This window comes from Heptranchias perlo, chromosome 28, assembly GCF_035084215.1.
Source record: "Heptranchias perlo isolate sHepPer1 chromosome 28, sHepPer1.hap1, whole genome shotgun sequence".
In the NCBI taxonomy this organism is placed as follows: domain Eukaryota; kingdom Metazoa; phylum Chordata; class Chondrichthyes; order Hexanchiformes; family Hexanchidae; genus Heptranchias; species Heptranchias perlo.
In genome coordinates this window covers 35,365,721-35,389,415 of record NC_090352.1, presented here as the reverse complement: position 1 = coordinate 35,389,415, position 23,695 = coordinate 35,365,721, and the positions used below count along the sequence as shown (strand labels likewise).

Genomic DNA, 23,695 nt, shown 5'->3' with positions numbered 1-23,695 from the left:
GTGTATGTGTGTGAGTCTGTGTATATATGTGTGTATGTGTGAGTCTGTGTATATATGTGTGTATGTGTGTGAGTCTGTGTATGTATGTGTGTATGTGTGTGAGTCTGTGTATATATGTGTGTATGTGTGTGAGTCTGTGTATATATGTGTGTGAGTCTGTGTATATATGTGTGTATGTGTGAGTCTGTGTATATATGTGCGCGCATGTGTGAGTCTATATATGTGTGTATGTGTGAGTCTGTGTATATATGTGTGTATGTGTGTGAGTCTGTGTATATATGTGTGTGAGTCTGTGTATATATGTGTGTGAGTCTGCGTATATGTGTGTGTGAGTCTGCGTATATATGTGTGTATGTGTGTGAGTCTGCGAATATATGTGTGTATGTGTGTGAGTCTGCGTATATATGTGTGTATGTGTGTGAGTCTGTGTATGTGTGTGAGTCTGTGTATGTGTGTGAGTCTGTGTATGTGTGTGAGTCTGTGTATGTGTGTGAGTCTGTGTATATATGTGTGAGTCTGTGTATGTATGTGTGAGTCTGTGTATATATGTGTGTATGTGTGAGTCTGTGTATATATGTGTGTATGTGTGTGAGTCTGTGTATATATGTGTGTATGTGTGTGAGTCTGTGTATATATGTGTGTATGTGTGTGAGTCTGTGTATATATGTGTGTATGTGTGTGAGTCTGAGTATATATGTGTGTATGTGTGTGAGTCTGAGTCTGTGTATATATGTGTGTGTGAGTCTGAGTCTGTGTATATATGTGTGTATGTGTGAGTCTGTGTATATATGTGCGCGCATGTGTGTGTCTATATATGTGTGTATGTGTGAGTGTGTCTATATATGTGTGCATGTGTGAGTCTGTGTATATATGTGTGTATGTGTGTGAGTCTGTGTATATATGTGTGTATGTGTGTGTCTGTGTATATATGTGTGTGTCTGTGTGTATGTGTGTGTCTGTGTATATATATGTGTATGTGTGTGAGTCTGTGTATATATGTGTGTGTGTGTGTGTGAGTCTGTGTATGTATGTGTGTGAGTCTGTGTGTATGTGTGTGAGTCTGTGTATATATGTGTGAGTCTGTGTATATATGTGTGAGTCTGTGTATATATGTGTGAGTATGTGTATATATGTGTGAGTCTGTGTATATATGTGTGTATGTGTGTGAGTCTGTGTATATGTGTGTATGTGTGTGTCTGTGTATATATGTATGTATGTGTGTGAGTCTGTGTGTATGTGTGAGTCTGTGTATATGTGTGTGAGTCTGTGTATATGTGTGTGAGTCTGTGTATATGTGTGTGAGTCTGTGTATATGTGTGTGAGTCTGTGTATATGTGTGTGAGTCTGTGTATATGTGTGTGAGTCTGTGTATATGTGTGTGAGTCTGTGTATATATGTGTGTATGTGTGTGAGTCTGTGTATATATGTGTGTATGTGTGTGAGTCTGTGTATATATGTGTGTATGTGTGTGAGTCTGTGTATATATGTGTGAGTCTGTGTATATATGTGTGAGTCTGTGTATATATGTGTGAGTCTGTGTATATATGTGTGAGTCTGTGTATATATGTGTGAGTCTGTGTATATATGTGTGAGTCTGTGTATATATGTGTGAGTCTGTGTATATATGTGTGAGTCTGTGTATATATGTGTGAGTCTGAGTCTGTATATATGTGCGCGCATGTGTGTGTCTATATATGTGTGTATGTGTGAGTCTGTGTATATGTGTGTGAGTCTGTGTATATGTGTGTGAGTCTGTGTATATATGTGTGTGAGTCTGTGTATATATGTGTGTATGTGTGTGAGTCTGTGTATATATGTGTATGTGTGTGAGTCTGTGTATATATGTGTATGTGTGTGAGTCTGTGTGTGTATGTGTGTATGTGTGTGAGTCTGTGTATATATGTGTGTATGTGTGTGAGTCTGTGTGTATGTGTGTGAGTCTGTGTATATATGTGTGTATGTGTGAGTCTGTGTATATATGTGTGTATGTGTGTGAGTCTGTGTATATATGTGTGTATGTGTGTGAGTCTGTGTATATATGTGTGAGTCTGTGTATATATGTGTGAGTCTGTGTATATATGTGTGAGTCTGAGTCTGTATATATGTGCGCGCATGTGTGTGTCTATATATGTGTGTATGTGTGAGTCTGTGTATATGTGTGTGAGTCTGTGTATATGTGTGTGAGTCTGTGTATATATGTGTGTGAGTCTGTGTATATATGTGTGTATGTGTGTGAGTCTGTGTATATATGTGTATGTGTGTGAGTCTGTGTATATATGTGTATGTGTGTGAGTCTGTGTGTGTATGTGTGTGAGTCTGTGTATATATGTGTGTATGTGTGTGAGTCTGTGTGTATGTGTGTGAGTCTGTGTATATATGTGTGTATGTGTGAGTCTGTGTATATATGTGTGTATGTGTGTATGTGTGTGAGTCTGTGTATATATGTGTGTATGTGTGAGTCTGTGAGTCTGTGTATATATGTGTGTATGTGTGTGAGTCTGTGTATATATGTGTGAGTCTGTGTATATATGTGTGAGTCTGAGTCTGTATATATGTGCGCGCATGTGTGTGTCTATATATGTGTGTATGTGTGAGTCTGTGTATATATGTGTGTATGTGTGTGAGTCTGTGTATATGTGTGTGAGTCTGTGTATATATGTGTGTATGTGTGTGAGTCTGTGTGTGTATGTGTGTGAGTGTGTATATATGTGTGTATGTGTGTGAGTCTGTGTATATATGTGTGTATGTGTGTGAGTCTGTGTATATATGTGTGTATGTGTGTGAGTCTGTGTATATATGTGTGTGAGTTTGTGTATATATGTGTGAGTTTGTGTATATATGTGTGAGTCTGTGTATATATGTGTGAGTCTGTGTATATATGTGTGAGTCTGTGTATATATGTGTGAGTCTGAGTCTGTATATATGTGTGTATGTGTGTGTCTGTATATATGTGTGTGTCTGTATATATGTGTGTATGTGTGTGTCTGTGTATATATGTGTGTATGTGTGTGTCTGTGTATATATGTGTGTATGTGTGTGTCTGTGTATATATGTGTGTATGTGTGTGTCTGTGTATATATGTGTGTATGTGTGTGTCTGTGTATATATGTGTGTATGTGTGTGTCTGTGTATATATGTGTGTATGTGTGAGTCTGTGTATATGTGTGTATGTGTGAGTCTGTGTATATGTGTGTATGTGTGTGAGTCTGTGTATATATGTGTGTGTGTGAGTCTGTATGTGTGTGTGTGAGTCTGTATGTGTGTGTGTGAGTCTGTATATATGTGTGTGAGTCTGTGTATATATGTGTGTGAGTCTGTGTATATATGTGTGTGAGTCTGTGTATATATGTGTGTATGTGTGAGTCTGTGTATATATGTGTGTATGTGTGTGTGAGTCTGTGTATATATGTGTGTATGTGTGTGTGAGTCTGTGTATATATGTGTGTGTGTGTGTGAGTCTGTGTATATATGTGTGTGTGTGTGTGAGTCTGTGTATATATGTGTGTATGTGTGTGAGTCTGTGTATATATGTGTGTATGTGTGTGAGTCTGTGTATATATGTGTGTATGTGTGTGTGAGTCTGTGTATATATGTGTGTATGTGTGTGTGAGTCTGTGTATATATGTGTGTATGTGTGTATGTGTGTGAGTCTGTATTTATGTGTGTATGTATGTGTGTGTGTCTGTGTATATATGTGTGTATGTATGTGTGTGTGTATGTGTGAGTGTGTGTATGTATGTGTGTGAGTCTGTGTATATATGTGCGCGTGCCTGTGTTCACGTGTGTGTTTGTCAAGATTGGAGGATTACTCCAAAGTATGGAGTCTGACCAATGGAGCCAGTCCAACCTGCCAGCCATAGACAGTCCAGCAGATCTTAACTGAATGAAGCAATTCCCTTGAGACTGGCCCGAAGAGATGGGTGGGGCCCAGTTATAGAGGAGAATGACACTCGGGCACAAAGTGGGAACGCTCAGAGCCGGGCCCAACCAAAACCCCTCCACTGAAAGCAAGCCATCTGGGAATGGAGAGGGAAAGTGGGAAGAGACGGAGCAAAAATTAGGAAGAATAAGTATGCAGTAGTGAATATCTCTCAGTTTACAGAACACGTTGAACTGTAGTAACCGTGACTTCTTGTGCAATTGATAGTAAAAGTATTTGTGTCTCCGGCTGTAGAATTCACTCAAAGCGAATCGAGTCCATGAGGCGAAGGCACTCAAAGTAATGATTCCTACACCCATAAAAGGCTTTTCTTAAACTAAAGGCTCTTGTAATAGTTGTACATTGAATAGGTGCCCTGGTATTATAAACACAGTATAAAACAGTACAATAATTAGGGCACTCCACACCAAATACCTACAGTAGAAACCCCGTGCAATCCATGAGTTCACTGGTAGCTAGTTGAAATTTATAAATTAACTCCTTCTCAACAAAGTAAAGGTAATTCTGTAACACATGTATGATGCGTTAGTGGTTTTTGGTCCGATTATATGCCCTGTACTGGCAACTGTACAAGTCTAATTATAAAACTGTACTGGTCCAGCTGTACACATTTTTTCTACAGCTGTGCTGGTCCACCTGTACACATCTAATTCTACAGCTGTGCTGGTCCACCTGTACACATCTAATTATACACTTGTGCTGGTCCACTTGCATACATCTGATTATACGCCTGTACTGGTCCACCTGCACACATCTGATTGTACGCCTGTACTGGTCCACCTGCACACATCTGATTATACGCCTGTACTGGTCCACCTGCACACATCTGATTATACGCCTGTACTGGTCCACCTGCACACATCTGATTATACGCCTGTACTGGTCCACCTGCACACATCTGATTATACGCCTGTACTGGTCCACCTGCACACATCTGATTATACGCCTGTACTGGTCCACCTGCACACATCTGAGTATACACCTGTACTGGTCCACCTGCACACATCTGATTATACGCCTGTACTGGTCCACCTGCACACCTCTGATTGTACACCTGTACTGGTCCACCTGCACACATCTGAGTATACACCTGTACTGGTCCACTTGCACACATCTGATTATACACCTGTACTGGTCCAGCTGTACACGTATATCGGTGCCGGTTGTGGTACCTGTAGCAATCCAGCCATTCACCTGGGCTAATACTAGTTTAACTATATATCTATCTGGTGTTTGTGGTCTGACTGTAACTCATGACGATACTACTGTATTGGTGCCTGCAGCAGTCCGATGATGTGCCTGTACAGGTACCTGTGATGGTCTGACACTACCTGTCTGACTGTACACCTGAACTGGCGCCTGTAGCGGCACGGGCACTGACTGTACACCTGAACTGGCGCCTGTAGCGGCACGGGTACTGACGGTACACCTGAACTGGCGCCTGTAGCGGCACGGGTACTGACTGTACACCTGAACTGGCGCCTGTAGCAGCACGGGCACTGACTGTACACCAGAACTGGCGCCTGTAGCGGCACGGGTACTGACTGTACACCTGAACTGGCGCCTGTAGCGGCACGGGTACTGACTGTACACCTGAACTGGCGCCTGTAGCGGCACGGGTACTGACTACGCCTGAACTGGCGCCTGTAGCGGCACGGGCACTGACTGTACACCTGTACTGGCGCCTGTAGCGGCACGGGTACTGACTGTACACCTGTACTGGTGCAGGTACTGACTGTACACCTGTACTGGCTCCACACTTCTGAACAATCCTTGCTTTGTGACACGCAGTGTTTAAACTGAATGCAGTTGGTGGTAGCAAGTAGTCCTTAACTTGGTTTGAATTTCTGTGCCCTTATTTGCTGCTTGCTCAAGTAAGTAATGAATTCCCTTCCAATCAGTACCAGTATTTATATGTTCAATATCTCGTAATTTTTAATGATGGTATTTCTGGTGATTATAATGTAAAAATTATATATAACAGTTTAAAAAAAACAACGAAAACAAGAAAAAAAGGTGTCTACACTATTGTAATTAGAATCTGTTTTAATGCTGTTTAGTCTGTGTAAATTTTGTGTTCTATGTAATATTTGTTGTGTATTGGAAGTGGTGGAGCACTTTGTATTATTATCAGCAAAGTTGACAAGCCTTTAATTAACGATTAAAGAGACAGGACCAGTTTGACGAGCCCTTATTTACTCACTGGGCTGGCAGGTTGTTGGGGAGGGGGAGGCTGATATCCAATGATGTGTTACGTGAATGTTTTTCATTTGTAATGATCACAACACATAGCCACATCTCCATCGCCGTTCCTTCATCGTCACTGGGTCCAAATCCTGGCATTTCCTACGTAACAGCACTATAGGAGTCCCTTCACCACACGGACTGCAGCATTTAAGTAAAAGGCCCATCACTACCTTCTCAAGGGCAGCTAGGGATGGGCAATAACTACCAGCCTTGCCAGCGACACCCACATCCTAAAAATGAATATATAAAAAAAACACCATCTTCCTCTCCTGAAAGTGCCAACTCCTTGTTGGTACCTTCCTGCACCTAGACTACGTGGTCATTCTTACCAAGAGACTCTCAGCAGGTTATGCGACTGTGCTGCCAGTCTCAGCTTGGCATCACCCTAAAGTTTACTTTGGGTTTGCTGGCGGCTGACTGAGATCACATGTCGGAAGCTGGCGGCACTAGCATGGGTCTCACGATATAAAAGTGGCCATTGTCTGAGCTGAACCAGCAGGAGAAGGGAGCACGTAGTGACTGCAGGTCCCTTTCGAACTTTTAGCATTATGGAGCAATTAGAATAGACTTTAAATATGTAATAATTTTCAGAGCTTTGGATTACTAAATGTGTTTACAACATGCTGCATATCCAGTTAGCTAACAGACACTGCTGGGTGTCATAACTTCTGCTGCATTACAACAGTGACTACATTTTAAAAGCACTTCATTGGGTGTAACGCGCTTTGGGACGTCCTGAGGTCGTGAAAGGCGCTCTATAAATGCAAGGCTGGAGGGTGTATCTAATCCTCTGTGTGTGTGTGTGTGTGTGTGTGTGTGTGTGAGTGAAGTGGGAGCTACCTTTGAGGTAACGGCCCACGCTGGAAAGAATCTGCCAACACTCGCTCTCCAGGCTCTGACACGAGTGGGCAAAGCCTGCTGGTACCCTGTAAGTGCACGATTCACCCTCCCCTCCTCATTAAAAATGTCAGGGAGGTTCGAGGCAGAGCCTGAATCAGCTGGCCATCTGTTACCCTATGTGAATGTACACACACACTCAAATTTAAAATGTAAAAGAACAGGAAAAAAATAAAAGGTAATGATTATGAATAACTTTTAATGGCTTTTAAATGGAGCCTATCTGGCCCATACATGGGTTACTTTCAATCTTCACTGTCAGGTAAGAGATCGACGCTACATAATTTCTCCCCAGTAAATTATATATAATGACATTCAATCGCCTTTCTGCTGTGAATACCTGTGAGTCATCACTGTAGGGTGACTCATACCAGGCTTTGGAGGAAAATGCTACACTGCAGCATTCAGTTTTCAAAAAAAATACAGCTGGTATCAATTTCTTGGAAATAATTACTTTGAGCAGTTTGATATTGTCAGCAATTCCTATATTCCAGAGGACAGTTGCTTTCTACATGGATTGAGGGATGGGGGAATGAAAAGGAGAGGGAGACCTTGCATCATCAAGGTCACAGGGAACACGCACATGGATTAACATTTATTATATGAAATTCTTTCATCCGCTGTTTTATCGTAGGCATCAATTTATTTATTTTAAAACAATCACAAAGGAATTTCATGCAAATACGTTCACTACACACATCCCACAGTGCAAGTTCAACCTATGTTTAATGATTAATTCCCAATGTGGAAGAGGCACTTGTGGGTTAATGAGGTATTCCAATCTCAATCAACTGCAATAGATTTATTTCTTTGCTATGTTTGTTGCTTCTGTATTGCTCTTGGTGCACTGTAACTTGTGGATGTAGAGGGCAATAGAAAGGCTGATGAATTATTAAGATTAAATACATGTGTGTGTGAGAGACAGAGAGACAGGCACAGACAGACAGTGAAAACAAATGACGTGACCTACTAAAGTACAGAAATAAATTTCAAACAGGACTTTTTTCCCTATGCTCCAGAGAGTAGCCATTAACTGAGTCTTTCAGATTGTTGGCAATATTGTGTTACTGGATAACACCCATGATGTCAAAAGGGTAAAGTCAAGAGGTAATATTTTAAAATAGTGGTGATGTTATGACTTCCTCTTTTTAAATATTTCCACACCGCATATCCCCTCTGCACTGTCGGGGGCACCGTCTTTCGGCTGAGACTCCAAGCTGAGGCCCCATCTCCGCGCAGGTGGACGTAAAAGATCCCACGACGCTATTTCAAAGACTAGGAGAGGTCTCCCAACATTTCTCACTCAACCAACATCACTAACAGATTATCTGGTCAACAGCGACTACCCTTCAAAATATACTTCATTGGCTGTAAAGCACTTTGGGAACGTCCTGAGGTCGTGAAAGGCGCTATAGAAATGCAAGCCTTTCTTTAATAACTGTGGAATCGAGCCTTGTCACTGTCAGGACATTTTTATATTACAATGGGCTGGTGCTCCAATACGTGGAATATGGATTTGCACCTGCAATCCAAATTGCAAGTTGCTCCAGAGACTGATGTGTTTCTCTTCAATAAAGGTAAAGAAAATTGGGAAGTCCAAGAAGGGGCATACCATTCGCAGCAACCAATTAAGTACTTTTGAAGTGTTGTCACTGTTGGAATGTAGAAAACGCAGCAGCCAATTTGCACACAGCAAGGTCCCACAAAGAGCAATGTGATAATGACCAGATAAAATGTTTTTTAGTGACTTTGGTTGAGGGATAAATATTGGCCACTACCCTGGGGAGATTTTGTGCTCAAGTCTCTGGAGTGGGACTTAAACCCACAACCTTTTACCTCAGAGGCAAGAGTGCTAACACTGTAGTCTTGTGTTTATGGGCCCCAAGTGGCCATCCTTCATATCGGAGCCTCGGCAGAGAACATTGGCACACTATTTCGACTAAGGAGCATCAGCGTTGAGTTCAATCCTGTCCACACTTTCCACCAGGCATCACTCGATACTGAAGGTAAATTGAGCTACATTTTCCCCTCAGCAGCAGGAGGGCCCAATTGCAACATCCCCACTGCTACTCGAGGTGAGATATGCAGGACTTGCTGGCATGTATGGCTCCATTACACAATGGGCATGGAGGGGGTGCCCTTGGTCAACGTGACCTGGACAGAACGCACCATCTCCAGTCCACTTGTACTGATCGTATGTGATCAGATGATAGAAGCCATGTCAGGATCACAATCATCTTAACTCCAAAATTAAGTTACATCCTGGAAATTACCCCCACATATACATGTCCTGGGGTCAGTTGTGGTACATCAGTGCAAACAAGTGGATGCTGCTTTGGTTGGCATATTCACCCCATACCAATACATTTCAGTTTAAAAAAAAATCTCTAGCAGAGAATGTTCCTGAACTCCCCTCCAAGAGGGGAGAATTCTCCCAGGCCCATCCTCTGATCTACCAAATGTTCAATGTGAAGCTGTATATTGTGGCCCCCTCAATGCATAATCACTGTTGATATGCCACTCCAAAAGAGCTTCCCCAATTACTTTAATGCATCTGGAACTGTTGAAGGACACATGATAATGATATTCTTGGGATGATAGAATGGTCAACACAAAAAACTATTTGTTTGATATTACTAGTCTCATACTGCTCCATCCAGTGGCAAGATGTAGAGCTGGCATATAAGTCTGAAGAAAGAGAGAGACACACAGAAAGATAGAGACAGAGAGATAGATATTTATTTATGTAATATATAATAAAAATATATAAAATGTGTTTTTAAATTCTGTGTCTGGGTATTTGACCTTCTAAGGGGCCACACCCTCTAGTTTTCACCCTGACTTTGTCAAAAGGGCAGGTGAATAACCTGCTCCAAAAACCACACCAGTGTTTTGTTAGCCAGCAGCTGGAGAGCACAATTCCCCCTTTATTGGGAGGGGGGCACTGTGGCCTCCAATCGGTACCATACATGCCATGGTTTGAGAGGAGTGAAACCCAGACACTGCCTGAAATGGAAGGAGAAAAAAAAACAAGGGATGTTTTACACTTGTGTGTGTCCAAATGGTCAATCTGAGAGCACAGTGACCAACGCAGTCTCAGTTTTTAGAATGGGATGGAGAAACAGCTTTAGTGCCCCTCTATTAAAGATTCACGTGTGGACAAATTACCTCCGTCCTGCGAGGAAGCACCTGTGCGGGTTGGTGAATTTACCTGCAACGCAGAACCAGAGTATCATTCCATCCTCAACTCACACAACTCGAAGGTGCTTGATGGGATTTTCTGACTCTCTTGCTCCTAAATGGAAGAATATTTGCAGACCAACTCGCCTTCATTTCTAAACAATTATTTTATTGGTATAGATTGTATCAAACAGAATAAATGAAGGGTTTATGACAACCCAAAGCTTTTAGAAGCCTGAAGAACTAGCTGCTCACTCCCCCCTCCTTACCAGACTTGGCTGCACCTTGCAACTTCAGCTGAGTCTTCACACACAAGGTCAGGTTTCAATTTGGGAGTCTATGCTTATAGTTCAACTGCTCAGAGCAGTGCTATGTTGTCAGTCATCTTTCAGATAAAACGTTCAATTAAAGTCCCGTCTGCCTGCTCAGGTGGATTTTAAAAATTCCATGGCAGTGCTCCAGGAGTCATAGTCTTGACCAACATTCCTCCTGTGACCAATACTGCTCATTCACTTCATTGCTGTTTGTGGGATCTCACTATGCAATATGGCTGCCTCATTTGCAAACACACCAGACATAATCCACCCTACGTGAGGCACTTTGAGATGTTCTCAAGCGACGCAAGGCATTATGTAAATGCAAGTCTTTGCTAAAAGCATCTATACCCGTCCCCCATTTTTTTTGCAGATTATAAAACATCTGAAAATCCTTCTTTGCATCTATGAAAGATGCCCCACAGCACTCCTACAATTTCCACCCCTTCCTGCCCTGCTCAGAGGAAACAAACCCTGACCAATAGTTTGTATCTTTCAGTTTTATTAACAAAAAAGTGCAGAAATGTGATCATGTAAACACGATTGAGACAGTATTTAAAAAGCAAACACTGAATACACATTACAAATAAAGCATAGCTTTCTAAACAGTACTTCACAGTACAAGGTACATCACATTTAGACAGGATGCCGACATGCATCACAGAAACAGGGTTCAGGGCATTTTGCACTGCTTTTCGGACAAGTAAAACAATCAAGTAAAATTCAGTACCGTACATCGCTAGCCAGCTTCCTATAATGTGGGTTAGACTACCAGCAGTGATTTACCAAGGAGGGTTTGTCTCTGCTCTGGAGTTGTTACTAGAATTGAGCGATCCCTCAAAGCGTAGCACTTAAGAAATTCACAGAAACTATGACCTCAAAATGTGTGTTTAAAAAAAGTAAATTAAAATGTTAGACAAAGTTATATACATTACCCACAGTATGAGAGGGTGAATTACACAAAGGAAATTGCTCTCAGTGCGAGCTGGGCAAAATGTGCCTGTCGCCAGCCACCCACTCATCACCATTCAATGAAAGAAAAATCGGGAACACGAAACCAAACAAAAAACAATACGTAGCAGGTCGGTCATCATCGGAGACAGAAAGGTGAAGAGTCCACAGAACAAACAAGTCTTTTGTTCTCACATGCTGACCGACCCAATGGGCATTTCCAGCATTTTCTGTTTCTTATTTCATCACCCAATACTTCATTTTCGGCAATGGGTGAATGCTTCACGTTAGGTACAATTCATGATTAGTCTATGACAGACATTGTAGAAAAAAAAAGATGCTCCTAACTCTTACAGAACAAATCTATAACACAATTCGTAAGTGCAGTTACACACTAACAACCCCTCAGAATTTATGTAAAGATTTCTCTCGTCAGAAAGGCACCAGGCTCTTTAACCAGCAGCTTTGCGAATCTTGCTACAAACCTCTGGAAAATTCCCAGAGGAAAACAGTGGTTTGCACTACTGAGGTACATCTACATAACAAATGGAAAACTACAAAATGGTTGCCTATTGGGCCTGCTGGAAGGAAAGCATTTGGCAGAGAAGTGTACAATAGTGCTTTGTACAGAATAGCTGCTCCAAAGCAGGAGACAGAATAAATAAATAGGTACTAAAATTGGAAATAAATTAATGTGAAGGCATTTTGTTGGAAACTTAGCTCCCCCCTTGACCCAAAAACAACCCATAACTGACAATCAGGAGTAAAACAGACAATTAACAGAGTGCTGCTGCAAAACATTCCCAAGTTTGATACAGTATGTTCAGTTTTAGTTTAAGACCCCTGGAGCTCATTTGTTCCTATAACACTGCTAACCACCAGACCACTGAGTTTTTCTACACAGCTCTACATTGCACAACAGGAGGTGGAGGAGTTGAACAATCTGGTGGCACTAGACTAGGGAGTATAATGGTGCCAAAGCTGTAAGAGAATTTTGCTCAAATACTTTATACACAATACCACCAGGTATCAGGGCCACAAATCTATGATCTTAACCGTGACAATGATGAGGACAACAGGGCGAATGACAGCTGCCCTCTGAAATCACAGAGCTGCAGTGCGACTTTAGCTATGCAGAGGGGTCAATGGACTGGCAGTTACAACACAAGCACGTAACAGTAATTGAGCACAATGAGACCACAGTGTTCAGGTAACTTTGCTAAAATACACATCAGGTTAAAAGGACAGACAGCATAAAGCCTAAACATGCATTATTCAACCTCACTACTCTCCTCAATACTAGTAAATATTAGTACTAGTTCATCCTATCACTCCATTTTGTGGTGTTTATTGCATTTGTAGGATGAAATCTAGGGACACGGAAAATGTAACACTTCACTGTGGATGTCCCTCATCACAAATCTAATTTGGTCTTTGAGTCACAGCACATGTGAATTACAAGGCTCAGCTTATACCAACCAATAATACCTACCTATTGCTTTATTAGTCTGGTTTATTAGTGCTTTAGTCCATGTACACAGGATATTTTACAATCTCTAAACCATCAGTAGCAGACAATGGTCTGGGACAAATATAAAAGACATGCCCAAGAGGCAGATTAGAACTCTTGGATTAGGGAAAGGTTTGCTCCCCAATTCTCCTACATGGCAACTTCCCAATCTCAGCCACGTGGGGGAAGGCCAGGTGCTATCCGACAGGGGAGGAAGAGACGACGTCTGCCACTTCCATTCAGCTCTCAACAGCCAGGGGAAGAGAGAATTCGGCAGGGACTTGGCACAAGATTGCCTACCCAGTGTTCTGGCCAAAATAGTGGGAGTTAGGGGCAGAAAATAGCTTTAAAAGGAAAGCCCCCCCACCCCCCCCAACACAAAAAGTGATCCCACCAAGAGTTGAGACCAAAGAACAAACAGAGGTTTTACTAACGACAGCAAGTAGATCACTTGAGAAAGGTTGTTCTGACTAGCTCAAGAAAGAATGCTCAGAATGGACAGCGCATAGGTCAGCCATGCGTAAACTCAAAGGCAGCGAGAACACCAATAACCCGATGCACAGAATGCTAATGCCAGGACTCAATATCTGCTGGGCTGCTCAGAAAAGACAGTTCAAGTGGTATTTAACATATAACCAACCACTCATGGGAGTGTTGGGACAGTTGCTTCGACTGGAGAAACCCCCCCACTCCCACTGTACTTCGGTGATCACACTCACAAGGGAACTGTTACAACTCTCTGTCTTTTACACTTAACCGTTCTTAATCAATTGGGTTTGTTCAGAAGTCGCAGCTTAAATACTGGAACACATTATGACAGGTTTGTGGTGGGAAGGATGCTTGAGTGCAGCCCCGCCGTCTTTGAAGGGAACATTCAGCCAGGGTGTTACACTGTCCACAGGCGTGGCTGAATTAAGTAACTTTGACCCATTGATGAAAGAGAAAAAAAAACCATCAGCGCAACCTTTACTGGGATCTTACTGCATCAACATACTGCTGGTGTCATGTACGAGTAACAGACAAGCATTAGTTTCACAAGGGATGTTTCAGGTTTTATTTCCTTTATCCTACTTATTAAAGATGGGCAAATTCCTTTAGCTTTTCCCCATTCTCTTCCACACTTTCACTGAATTTGGATAAAATATCATCTTCGGTGGACATGGCCCTTATGATCTGTGGAGGAAAAGACCAAAAATAAAAATCAATGGAAAGTGTTCAAGTGGTCAGATTATTTCCCTCCTTACTCACTGCCCATTTGAAGACACTCTGCCATTGTAGTCCTGTAACTAGCTGTTACGACATAATTCAACCAGCAATTTTCCCTTTCGCTGAAAGTTGGCCTGCTAGTTGAGTCATGTGCTGCGGAATAATCATATACTATTACAAACAGTGTAGCACAGTCACTAATCACCATCTGATTCCCCCAAACTGAATGTTAAGAGTGCAGAGCTGACATCAGCACAACAACAGCTCAGCAGGTCTCAAATTAATATGCATTTTATTAGCCCCAAATATCCAATATATATAGATGTAAATATATTTTTGCCAGATATTGTCAACGTTTACACACAAAAAAGCAGCTATTTGGATGAGGCATTGGAGTGCTCAGCACCTACAGAACCACATGTCAGCAAGGGTCAGTGTCTGCAGCAGAGGTGGGGGGGCGGGGGGATCTCCCCCCAAATAACCAGTAAACTAGAGTTCCTCCCTCAACCAAACCACCACCTAAAAACAAAGCAGCAAAATACAGATGTTGGAAGATGTTCTGACGAAGGATCGTGCAGCTGAAACATTAACCCTACCTTCTCTCCGCAGATGTTGCCTGATCTGTGTTATCAGCATTTTCTGTTTTTTTTTTATAACACTTAACAGTTTGTTTTTCCATTTATCCATTTACTGTTCATGGGACGACGCTGTGTGCAAATTAGCTGTCACATTTGCCTACATTAACAGTAACTGCATTTCACAAACAATTGATTGTAAGACAAGAACTTGCATTTATATAGTAAAACTTCCCAAAGTGCTCCACAGGAGCGTAATCAGACAAAAACTGACACCGAGCCAAAGAAGGAGATTTTAGGACAGGTGACCAAAAGCTTGGTCAAAGAGGTAGGTTTTAAGGAGCGTCTTAAAGGAGGAGGTGTAGAGAGGCGGAGGGGTTTAGGGAGAGAATTCCAGAGTTTAGAGCCTAGGCAAGGCTACCAATGGTGAGGTGAAGGATGTGGGAAATGCACAAGAGGCCAGAATTGGAGGAATGCAAAGTTCTGAGAGGGTTGTAGGGCTGGAGGAGGTTACAGAGATGGGGAGGGGCAAGGCCATGGAGGGGTTGGAACAAGAGGATAAGAATTTTTAAATCGAGGCGCTCCTGTAATGGGAACCAATTACATCAGCGAGCACAGGAGTGATGGTGAATGGGGTTTGGTGTGAGTCAGGATACGGGTAGCAGAGTTTTGGATAAGCTCAAGGAGGGTGGAAGATGGGAGGTTGGCCAGGAGAGCATTGGAATAGTCAAGTCTGGAGGTAACAAAAGCATGGATGAGGGTTTCAGCAGCAGATGGGCTGAGGCAGGAGCAGAGACGGGTGATGTTACGATGGTGTAAGACGGCGATCTCGGTGGCGGAGAGGATTATGGGGTCAGAAGTTCAGCTCAGGGTCAAATAGGACGGTGAGATTGTGAACAGTCTGGATCAGCCTGAGACAGTGGCCGGGGAGGGGGATAGAATCAGGAGCTAGGGAACGGAGTTAGTGGCAGGGGTTTTGGTCTTCCCGATGTTTAATTGGAGAAAATTGCAGCTCGTCAGACAACACAGAGGGAGTCGAGAGAGGTGATGGTGAGTTAGAGCTGTGTGTCGTCAGCGTACATGTGGAACCGAATGTTCTGTTTTCGAATGATGTTGCCAAGGGGCAGCATGTAGATGAGAAAAAGGAGGGGGCAAGGATAGATCCTTTGGGAACACCAGAGGTAACGGCGAGGGGGAGGGAAGAGAAGCATTGCAGAAGATCCTCTGGCTACGACTGGAGATAAGAGTGGCAACTAGGCGAGGGCAGTCCCACTCAGCTGGTCAACGGAGGAGAGGCATTGGAGAAGGACAATGTGGTCAATCATGTGGCGAATGAAGACCCAAAGGGTGGACAGTTGGGAGTTTGTTAAGTGCTGTTGTAAGTGACTTGGGGGAAGCCTTTCTTCAATACTTACAAACGTCATGAAGACGCAATATATATGCAGGCCCTTTCTCTGGTATAGTGCGTTGTATTGTGTACAATATATGAAGAAGCCTGAAATGAACACAGGAAGCTTCTGTTCACTCACCACTCATTTGCTTCTCCATTGACAAAATTGGTGCTTTCAGAATTGCCCAAATCACCTGCTTAAAAAAAAATACAGATCTCAATTTTCCTTCTTCATAGACACCAAACTCATCATTCATCTGGCTGGCAGAGAGGGGAAAAAGTGGGTCATAAACTCTCCTATGATTTGAGGTCTGCACAGCTGTCAAATTGGCTGGTTGGAGGCACATCCCTTGGGGGCAAGCCAAGGACATTGTCAAAGACTCTCGTTACTCAACCAGTAGCAGTAAAGAAAATGTTAACCCTAATGTTACTACTTTCTTATATTTACATGAATTACTGAATTTGTCAGCCCAAAACATTAAATTCCCTTTCTCACTCATTCCTCTCCTTTTAGGTCAGCCGTACTCCCTCCGCCATCATTGTATACAGTTCTCAAATATTTACTGCAGCCATTCCCCACCAGAGTAGGGTGGGTTGATTCAGAAATTCACTCCTCATACTATCATTCCGTGGCAAACAGTATCTTCTGGGCTGCTGTTTGCAATTTAAAAATATATAACCCTCCTTTCATTGCTTTCTCTTCTTAACCCCCCCACCCCGCCAAACCCACAAAAGGCATTGACTGCTTATGGTTCCACAGGTACTGAGTGATCTTTTGACTTTGTCCAAGTGGCCATTATTCATTTGTGAACCTTCACAGTGAGCCTCAGCAGGTTGTTCGAGTACAGGAGTGGGGGTGCATTACAAAACAAGTCCAATCCAGTTGCCACTCAATGTTCACACACTTCCACGTAGGGGTCACTGGATAGTGGGCTGGAGCAGGAAACCTGGCCGATGTACCCAAGACCCACTGTAGGGCCCCTGTGGCCAGCCCCTTCCCTCCCTGCCTGAAATCAGCTAACTCAGCACGACCCAAGATCACACCGTGGGCCTTCAAGGTCTGTACAGTTCAGCTACTCAGTGGATAAAATTGCCAAGACATTAGGAGAGTTTCCAGGCAATATTTTTGAAGACAGATTTAAAAAGATATGCCAGTGGTGCTCAGATACTGTAAGAGCACCTGTGTAATTTCTGTGAACATAACTAAAAGTTCACAAATGGAGTTAAAGTCTTCAGGAGAGGCAGTTAGCAAAGACAACTGGGGTGAACAAAAACGAACAAAGGAGGTACATTTAAAAAGTAGTCTAAAACAGCCCAGCAGATTGTTAAAACAACACTATTAATCATGGAATGGTAGTTTGGGTGGTGAGAATTTGTGAAAGTTAACCCATTCTAGTCTAACATTGGGATGTCCTAATGTGGCTACTTGGGGGCCACATATGAATTTCAAACAAATGTTCCAATAATTTATTTACATTTGATATCTCTTCTGATTTAGGATTTATCCACCAATGAGGCAACAGTGCTTTCCAAACCTCCAAGAACACAAAATTCAAACAGGACAAACCAATGAGTAAGAAATATAAGCCCAAAGAGGACTGAGTTGCCTGGTCTTTGAGAGTCAGATTCTATGGGCTCAGGCGTTTTGGGTGTGTCCCCTGCATCAGAACCAGTCCTGATGAATAGTACAGACTCAAAATTCCATAGCCTGTCTTTTCTCTTTACTGATGCTGACTGGCCTAATGGGCACTTTTGTGGTTTTTTCCAACATTAATCCAGCTTTCTTCTACATTTGTATGTAATGCTTCCAAGCCATTCTCCCAATTATATTACTGTTTTAAAAAAAAGTTCACCAATGGTGGGCATTAAAAAAAATATATTGACACTATCGCCCCACCCCAACCCAGAATAAAAATCTAAATTCCAGTCTGAAGCCCCATGCTTACTTACCTTCGCCAGAGCTCTGAACAGTGAAGTTATGAGTCCCGAGCTCTGTGGACCTGTTTTCTTCCTGCTCCTCATTCTCAGTATCGCATTCGCTCTCACTGTCGCTGCTCATGCCAGGCAACAGCTGAAGAACTTTCTTCTGAAGCGTCACAACTGCGACAAGAATTCAAGGTTAAACTGAGTGTTGACAGACACTTTCCACCTGTACAAGAGAAGGCACTGTATGTACACAAGTGCCAGTAACTACAACAGTTATTAACCTAGTCATGTGCCAATAGAACTTTTATCATTGATGTTGACAACACAAACCCATGAGTGGACTGAACTGACAATCCAGCTGCATTATATATCCACAAAGATTAAATCTATAGAACCTTCTGTCAGGAGCTGTTGTACGATTGTAACACAAATCTGAGGATTCTGATACCACTGCAGACCAAGAGTGAAGCTCAACTGGTTTACACAGTCAAAATCACACACGGTTGCTCCATACTTCCAGCCACCAGTTACATTATATGCCAACACAAGGTGGTGGATATATCAACAGTTGCTTGGTTTCCATTTTCCACTCCCACTGCTGAGCTGCATCATTTCAGCTATTATCTGCTCACAACCCTACCAACCCACCTTCTCTTCGGGTTTAAGGTACATGACACCTGGGAGAGGGGGGGGGGGGGGGGGTGAACAGTAGGAATTACAAGGGTACCAATTAAAGTTCTCCTGCACATGACAGGAAGGTCTTTTTTTGCACAGCATTATCATCTTACGTAAACTACATGAATGTCAATAAATTAATAAAAATTCTTAACGCTACACAGATTCCACTTAGCTTCTTGAGCGCTACATTATGGCAGAGATAAGGCCACCTGACAATTTATGGGAGTTTATTACCCAGTCTCTGTGCAATTTGTTAATTTAGTACTAGGACAAATTAAAGATGCCATAACATCTTTTAAAATTTGTTTTTGGGATGTGGACAACATGGGCAAAGTTGCATTTATTTTCCATCGTAATCACCCTGAGGTGGTGGTGGGCCTTCTCCTTGAACCTCTGCAGTCCTTGTGGTGATGGTGCTCCCACAATGATTGCATTTTCCTGGCACGAGTGAGGGTGCTTTGGATAATTTCAGCCATGCTAACCAAGATTACCAGCCGTGTACATTAGCATTCTGGTTTCCTCAAACTGTGTTTCTCAAACCTGATAAGTTATTTGAGGAGGTGACAGTTGGGTGGATGAAGGAAATGCTGTGGATGTAGTGTACGTGGACTTTCAGAAAGCCTCTCACAAGGTACCACAGAGGAGACTATTGGAGAAGATTAAGGGTTATGCAATTAGGGTGAGGATAGCTAAGTGGATTAGAAGGGCGGAAAGAGAGCAGGACTTAAAGACAGTTTCTCAGAATGGTCGGAAGTGGGTAGCGGTGTCCCACAAGGTTCTGTTCTGTCACTGCTTCTGTTCGCTGTGTATATCAATGAGTTGGAAATGGGGCTAGAGGGAGTGATGTTCAAAGTCACAGATGATACTAAAATAGGAGGCACAGTAAATAGCTCTGAGAACAAAAGCAAGCTGCAAGGAAATATTTATAAGATAGCGGAACAGGCCAAAGAACCTATCCGCATTGTAATTTCTATGTAAAATATAGTTCTATGTAATATTCTATGCATGTTGTACCTACCTACTGGTGTCCCAAGCACCAGCCTGAAGGGTAGACTCCATGCCACAGTGTGGATGTAGGATAGATATGATGGATGAGGCTCTTTTACTTTATTGCTGGACATCTAACTTGAGTTGGTCTCCATGGAATTAGCATAGCAGAAACTGCTTTTCAATTGGTGCCTCTACAATAGGATTGTTTTTTCCACTGCAATTACAATACTGCAAGTGCAAGAAAACAAAACAGAACCGGGCATTTTTGGACTCATTGGCTGGCCTTGGCACAGGCATCCTTACAAGGTAATGTAAAGCGATGCTCTGAACTCATACTGTAGTTAGCACCCCAAGGTGGAATGTGTACTGGCAGTTAAACTACCCTACTGCACGTTTCCTGTTGGGTTGTATAGTGAATGGACCAACAGCAAGCTACTTTACACTTTGGCCACACTGAACCTCACATACTTCTAAAGCGTTTAACAGTAATAGGCTCACTGAAGCACAGTTTCGGTGCACTGGGCTCCCTTGTCATTTCCCCAACAATACAACAGAAACTTCAAAAGTGCCGTGAGTTAAAATTTCACCTTCCTCTGGCCTGACCGATGTACCCTCAAAAGATGAAGCATGTGTTCCCGTAGTGGTTGCATTCTCCGAGTCAGAGCGTTGCTGGCTATCTGTGAAACAGCACTGGGACACTGACCTGACAGCAGGCACACAGAACAAAAAGGTTAATAAAGGTCTTCAAACTGAACACAAGGCTATTCTTGTCAACTTGATTTGTTGAAAAACCATTATCTGACTACCAACTTATTAAAAAAAGGGGTACTTATTTAACTTGATGGTGCAGATTAGGACTAGGATTACTGGTGATAGCTCAACTACTGCATGGACATTAAAAGCGATATCACAAGTGTCTTTGAACATCAAACTACTTCACTAATACTTCCTTTTGAAAAGAACACTTTTATTGGGGATGAGAACATGTGACTGTCAAGCTGCAGACTATAAATCAGAAACTATCGGCTTATAATCATAAATAGGGGGTAGAAATGGCAAGGATAAAAAATATAATGACATTAACATACATAATGCATTGCAATTGAAGTATCAACTTGGCTCAGTTGGTAGTACTCTTGCCTCTGGGTCAAAAAGTTGAGTTCAAGCTCCAGTCCAGGACCTGACCAAATAATCTAGGCTGACAGTACGGTACTGAGCGAATGCTGCATTGGCAGAGGTGCCTCTTTTGATGAGACATTAAACCAAATGAGGTGGCTCATGTGGATGTTAAAGATCACATGGTAGCATTCAAAGAGCAGGGAGCTCTCCTGATGTCCTGGCCAGGGAGCTCTCCTTTAATTATCACCAAAATCAAATTATCTGGACATTTGTCTCATTTTCTGCTTTTGGAATCCTTCTATATGTAAGTTGGCTGCTGTGTTTGTCTACGTAATAACATTGGCTACACTTTAAAAGTAATTTTGAGACATGATAAACTGTTATTCAAATCATGTCCTTTCACAAAGGATGGTGCACTGTTGGTGTTTGTCCTATTGGGTAGAGATACTGGTTTGGATACTATACCCCACACAGCAAAATTTTAAGCTTGAGGTAATTGGTCAAAGCCAACTATTTCCCCTACTTTGGGTGGAATTGGCAAACAGATAACTCAATAGCAGTAATGGAGAAGGCACTATGAGGTCGCTTTCAACCGTTTGGTGAGGGATGATGTGGGGCACAGGAAGATATACAATAGGGAGACGGGTTTAAATACATACTTTATGCTCTCACCCTAATGTGATAACTTTCCGTGTCATCTCCAGTGATGTCAATCCATTCAGTGCTGAGTTACTGAATATTTCTGACCCAGTAACTGTAAAAACCCTGTCCTCGACCTTACAGGTTGATGGTGCCTCTGATCCGTTCGATTTGCTGATAGAATGTGGAGATCCTTGTCTACTGCTGGGCTTTGATGCTCCTACATGTAGAACATTGTCAATTATTTTTAAAAGAGATTTCCAGTCCTTCCACAAATGACTCTGCAGAGAATAAGCCTATTACTTCGTCAGGCAGTACCAGAGGGACAGCAGTGAGAGCCAGAAGTGGAACGCATCAGGGAACATGGGTCATTAAGCTGTTTATAAGTTTATATGAGTAGACATCTGAGTGAGCATGGGCATGAGACCTAGATCCAAGGTTGGAAGAGAAGGTGCGGACAGCTTATAGTTAGGACAAGTCATTTGTCGTGGCAAGTCATTTGTCATCACTCAACCAATCAGCATTTTCGTTGCCCCTGGGATTTCTGACACAAAATTGTGGTTCTTGAGCAACAAATCATGTTGCATTTAGTAAGTGTAGAAATTAACCGGATGTCGCTCTGTGCCAAATCACTTGCTCTAATTATCGTGAGGTTAGGTTTATGGATGTATCCAACCTTCTTCTGTGACTACAAAAACAGGTAATTATTTACCATTTTATTATATAGCATTAAAATAAACTAGATAAACAAAACAAATTACAAAGTTTACCTCCTGTGCTGGGTTGACAATTCTCCTGACAGTGGAGATCCTTATCCCCACAGTCCAGTGCTCTGCGGAGAGAGAGACTGGTCCCGGCACCCGAGCGACTGTGTTTTGGAGACACACATTTCTTGTTGGATGCTGAAAGGCAAATTGAAGGAAGAAATTTTACAAGTTAACAGCTCATCCATTTTTATGTCAACTTAACCCCACAAACTCTATTGTATTGCCTGGAAGTCCTGCTTTTGCTTTAAAAAAGGCTGTTAAGAAAGAAAGTGGTGAAAAGGCAGGATTGCAACTTGTCAGATGATCAATTCTTCACAAATAAAAAAAAACTGCAGATGCTGGAAATCTAAAATAAAAGCAAGTCCATGAGAATCTGAAGACAGAAAAAGACAGATTAATGTTTTGGAAGGGTTTACCTCTTCTCTCTTTACAGAAGCTGAAAGACCTGTTTATTGTAATCAATTTTCCTCATTGTCCAAGTTGGTTATAGATTCTCTCCTCAAACAAATAAATACCCAGCTTACTCGAGTATTTTTCATTCTTTTTTAATGTCCTTTTCACAAAGACTTTGCTAAAGTGCTCATCAAATCAACTTCATGCTCACAGGGCATTTACTGTTTTGACGTCAGAACGAACAGGCTGAAGGCTGACCAGATTGTACTCTCAAACAGATCAGTCCTGTTTCCAAGGCAACTCAGACTTGATCATTCAGCATTGGATTCCAGCACTCGAGCATTTCACAAAGTGTTGAGCTTTATTTTCACGGAGTGTCTTTGACTGCCTCCTGCAAATAAAAACTGCTTGGCTGATTTCTTATGGGGGAGGAAAATCTCAGACAGGAACTCAACACAGAGAGCTTTACTATCACACTGCTCTACAAAATGTGAATACAGAGTGAATAAATTAACTTTGAGTTTAAAACAAGTGCGGTCAGTTCCTGATGGTCTAGTGGATAAAGGCACTGCTAAGTCACATGCACACCAGGTGGTTATAGGTTTGATTCCCGATCTGTGCCATTAGCTGCTCTCGAGGGTCAGCATCTGGGCCGCTACAATTGGCTCCAGCACTCCCGATTTAGGGAGGAAAAGAAAAATGCCACAGTTGCTGCTCTAGCTCATTATCCAGTGACTTCTGCTAGAAGTGCATGTGTGACTGTCTCGAGAGCTGGATTAGACTTGGCTATGATTCCTCCACATTAAAATAATCTACCAACACCCACCGACAAGGCTCACACGTGAGATACTGGAGGAGTCCCAACACTCGTGGCACTGTACCGCACCAAGACTCAGCTCCTTCAGAATAGGAAGGGAGAAAATTGGGGAAAAAGGATTTTATCTATACCTGATCTGTTGCTCATGCTACCAAG

General features: G+C 42.4%; 1 protein-coding gene across 4 annotated transcripts in view; it reads right to left on the bottom strand.

Annotated features, from left to right (window-relative positions):
* Positions 1-11,062: 11,062 nt before the first annotated feature.
* Positions 11,063-23,695, bottom strand: part of trim37 (tripartite motif containing 37) — a 59,522-nt gene continuing 46,889 nt past the window's right edge. For 3 of the 4 annotated variants that reach the window (XM_068008465.1, XM_068008463.1, XM_068008467.1), the window contains 6 exons: positions 22,333-22,464; positions 21,596-21,782; positions 20,392-20,507; positions 18,161-18,310; positions 16,350-16,407; positions 11,063-14,212 (listed from right to left, as the gene is read on the bottom strand). In XM_068008465.1, the coding sequence (XP_067864566.1) occupies position 14,212; positions 16,350-16,407; positions 18,161-18,310; positions 20,392-20,507; positions 21,596-21,782; positions 22,333-22,464 (644 nt within the window). In that variant the 3' untranslated portion in view covers positions 11,063-14,211. The remainder of the gene's footprint in view (positions 14,213-16,349; positions 16,408-18,160; positions 18,311-20,391; positions 20,508-21,595; positions 21,783-22,332; positions 22,465-23,695) is intronic. The other variant, XM_068008466.1, reaches the window with a different exon arrangement.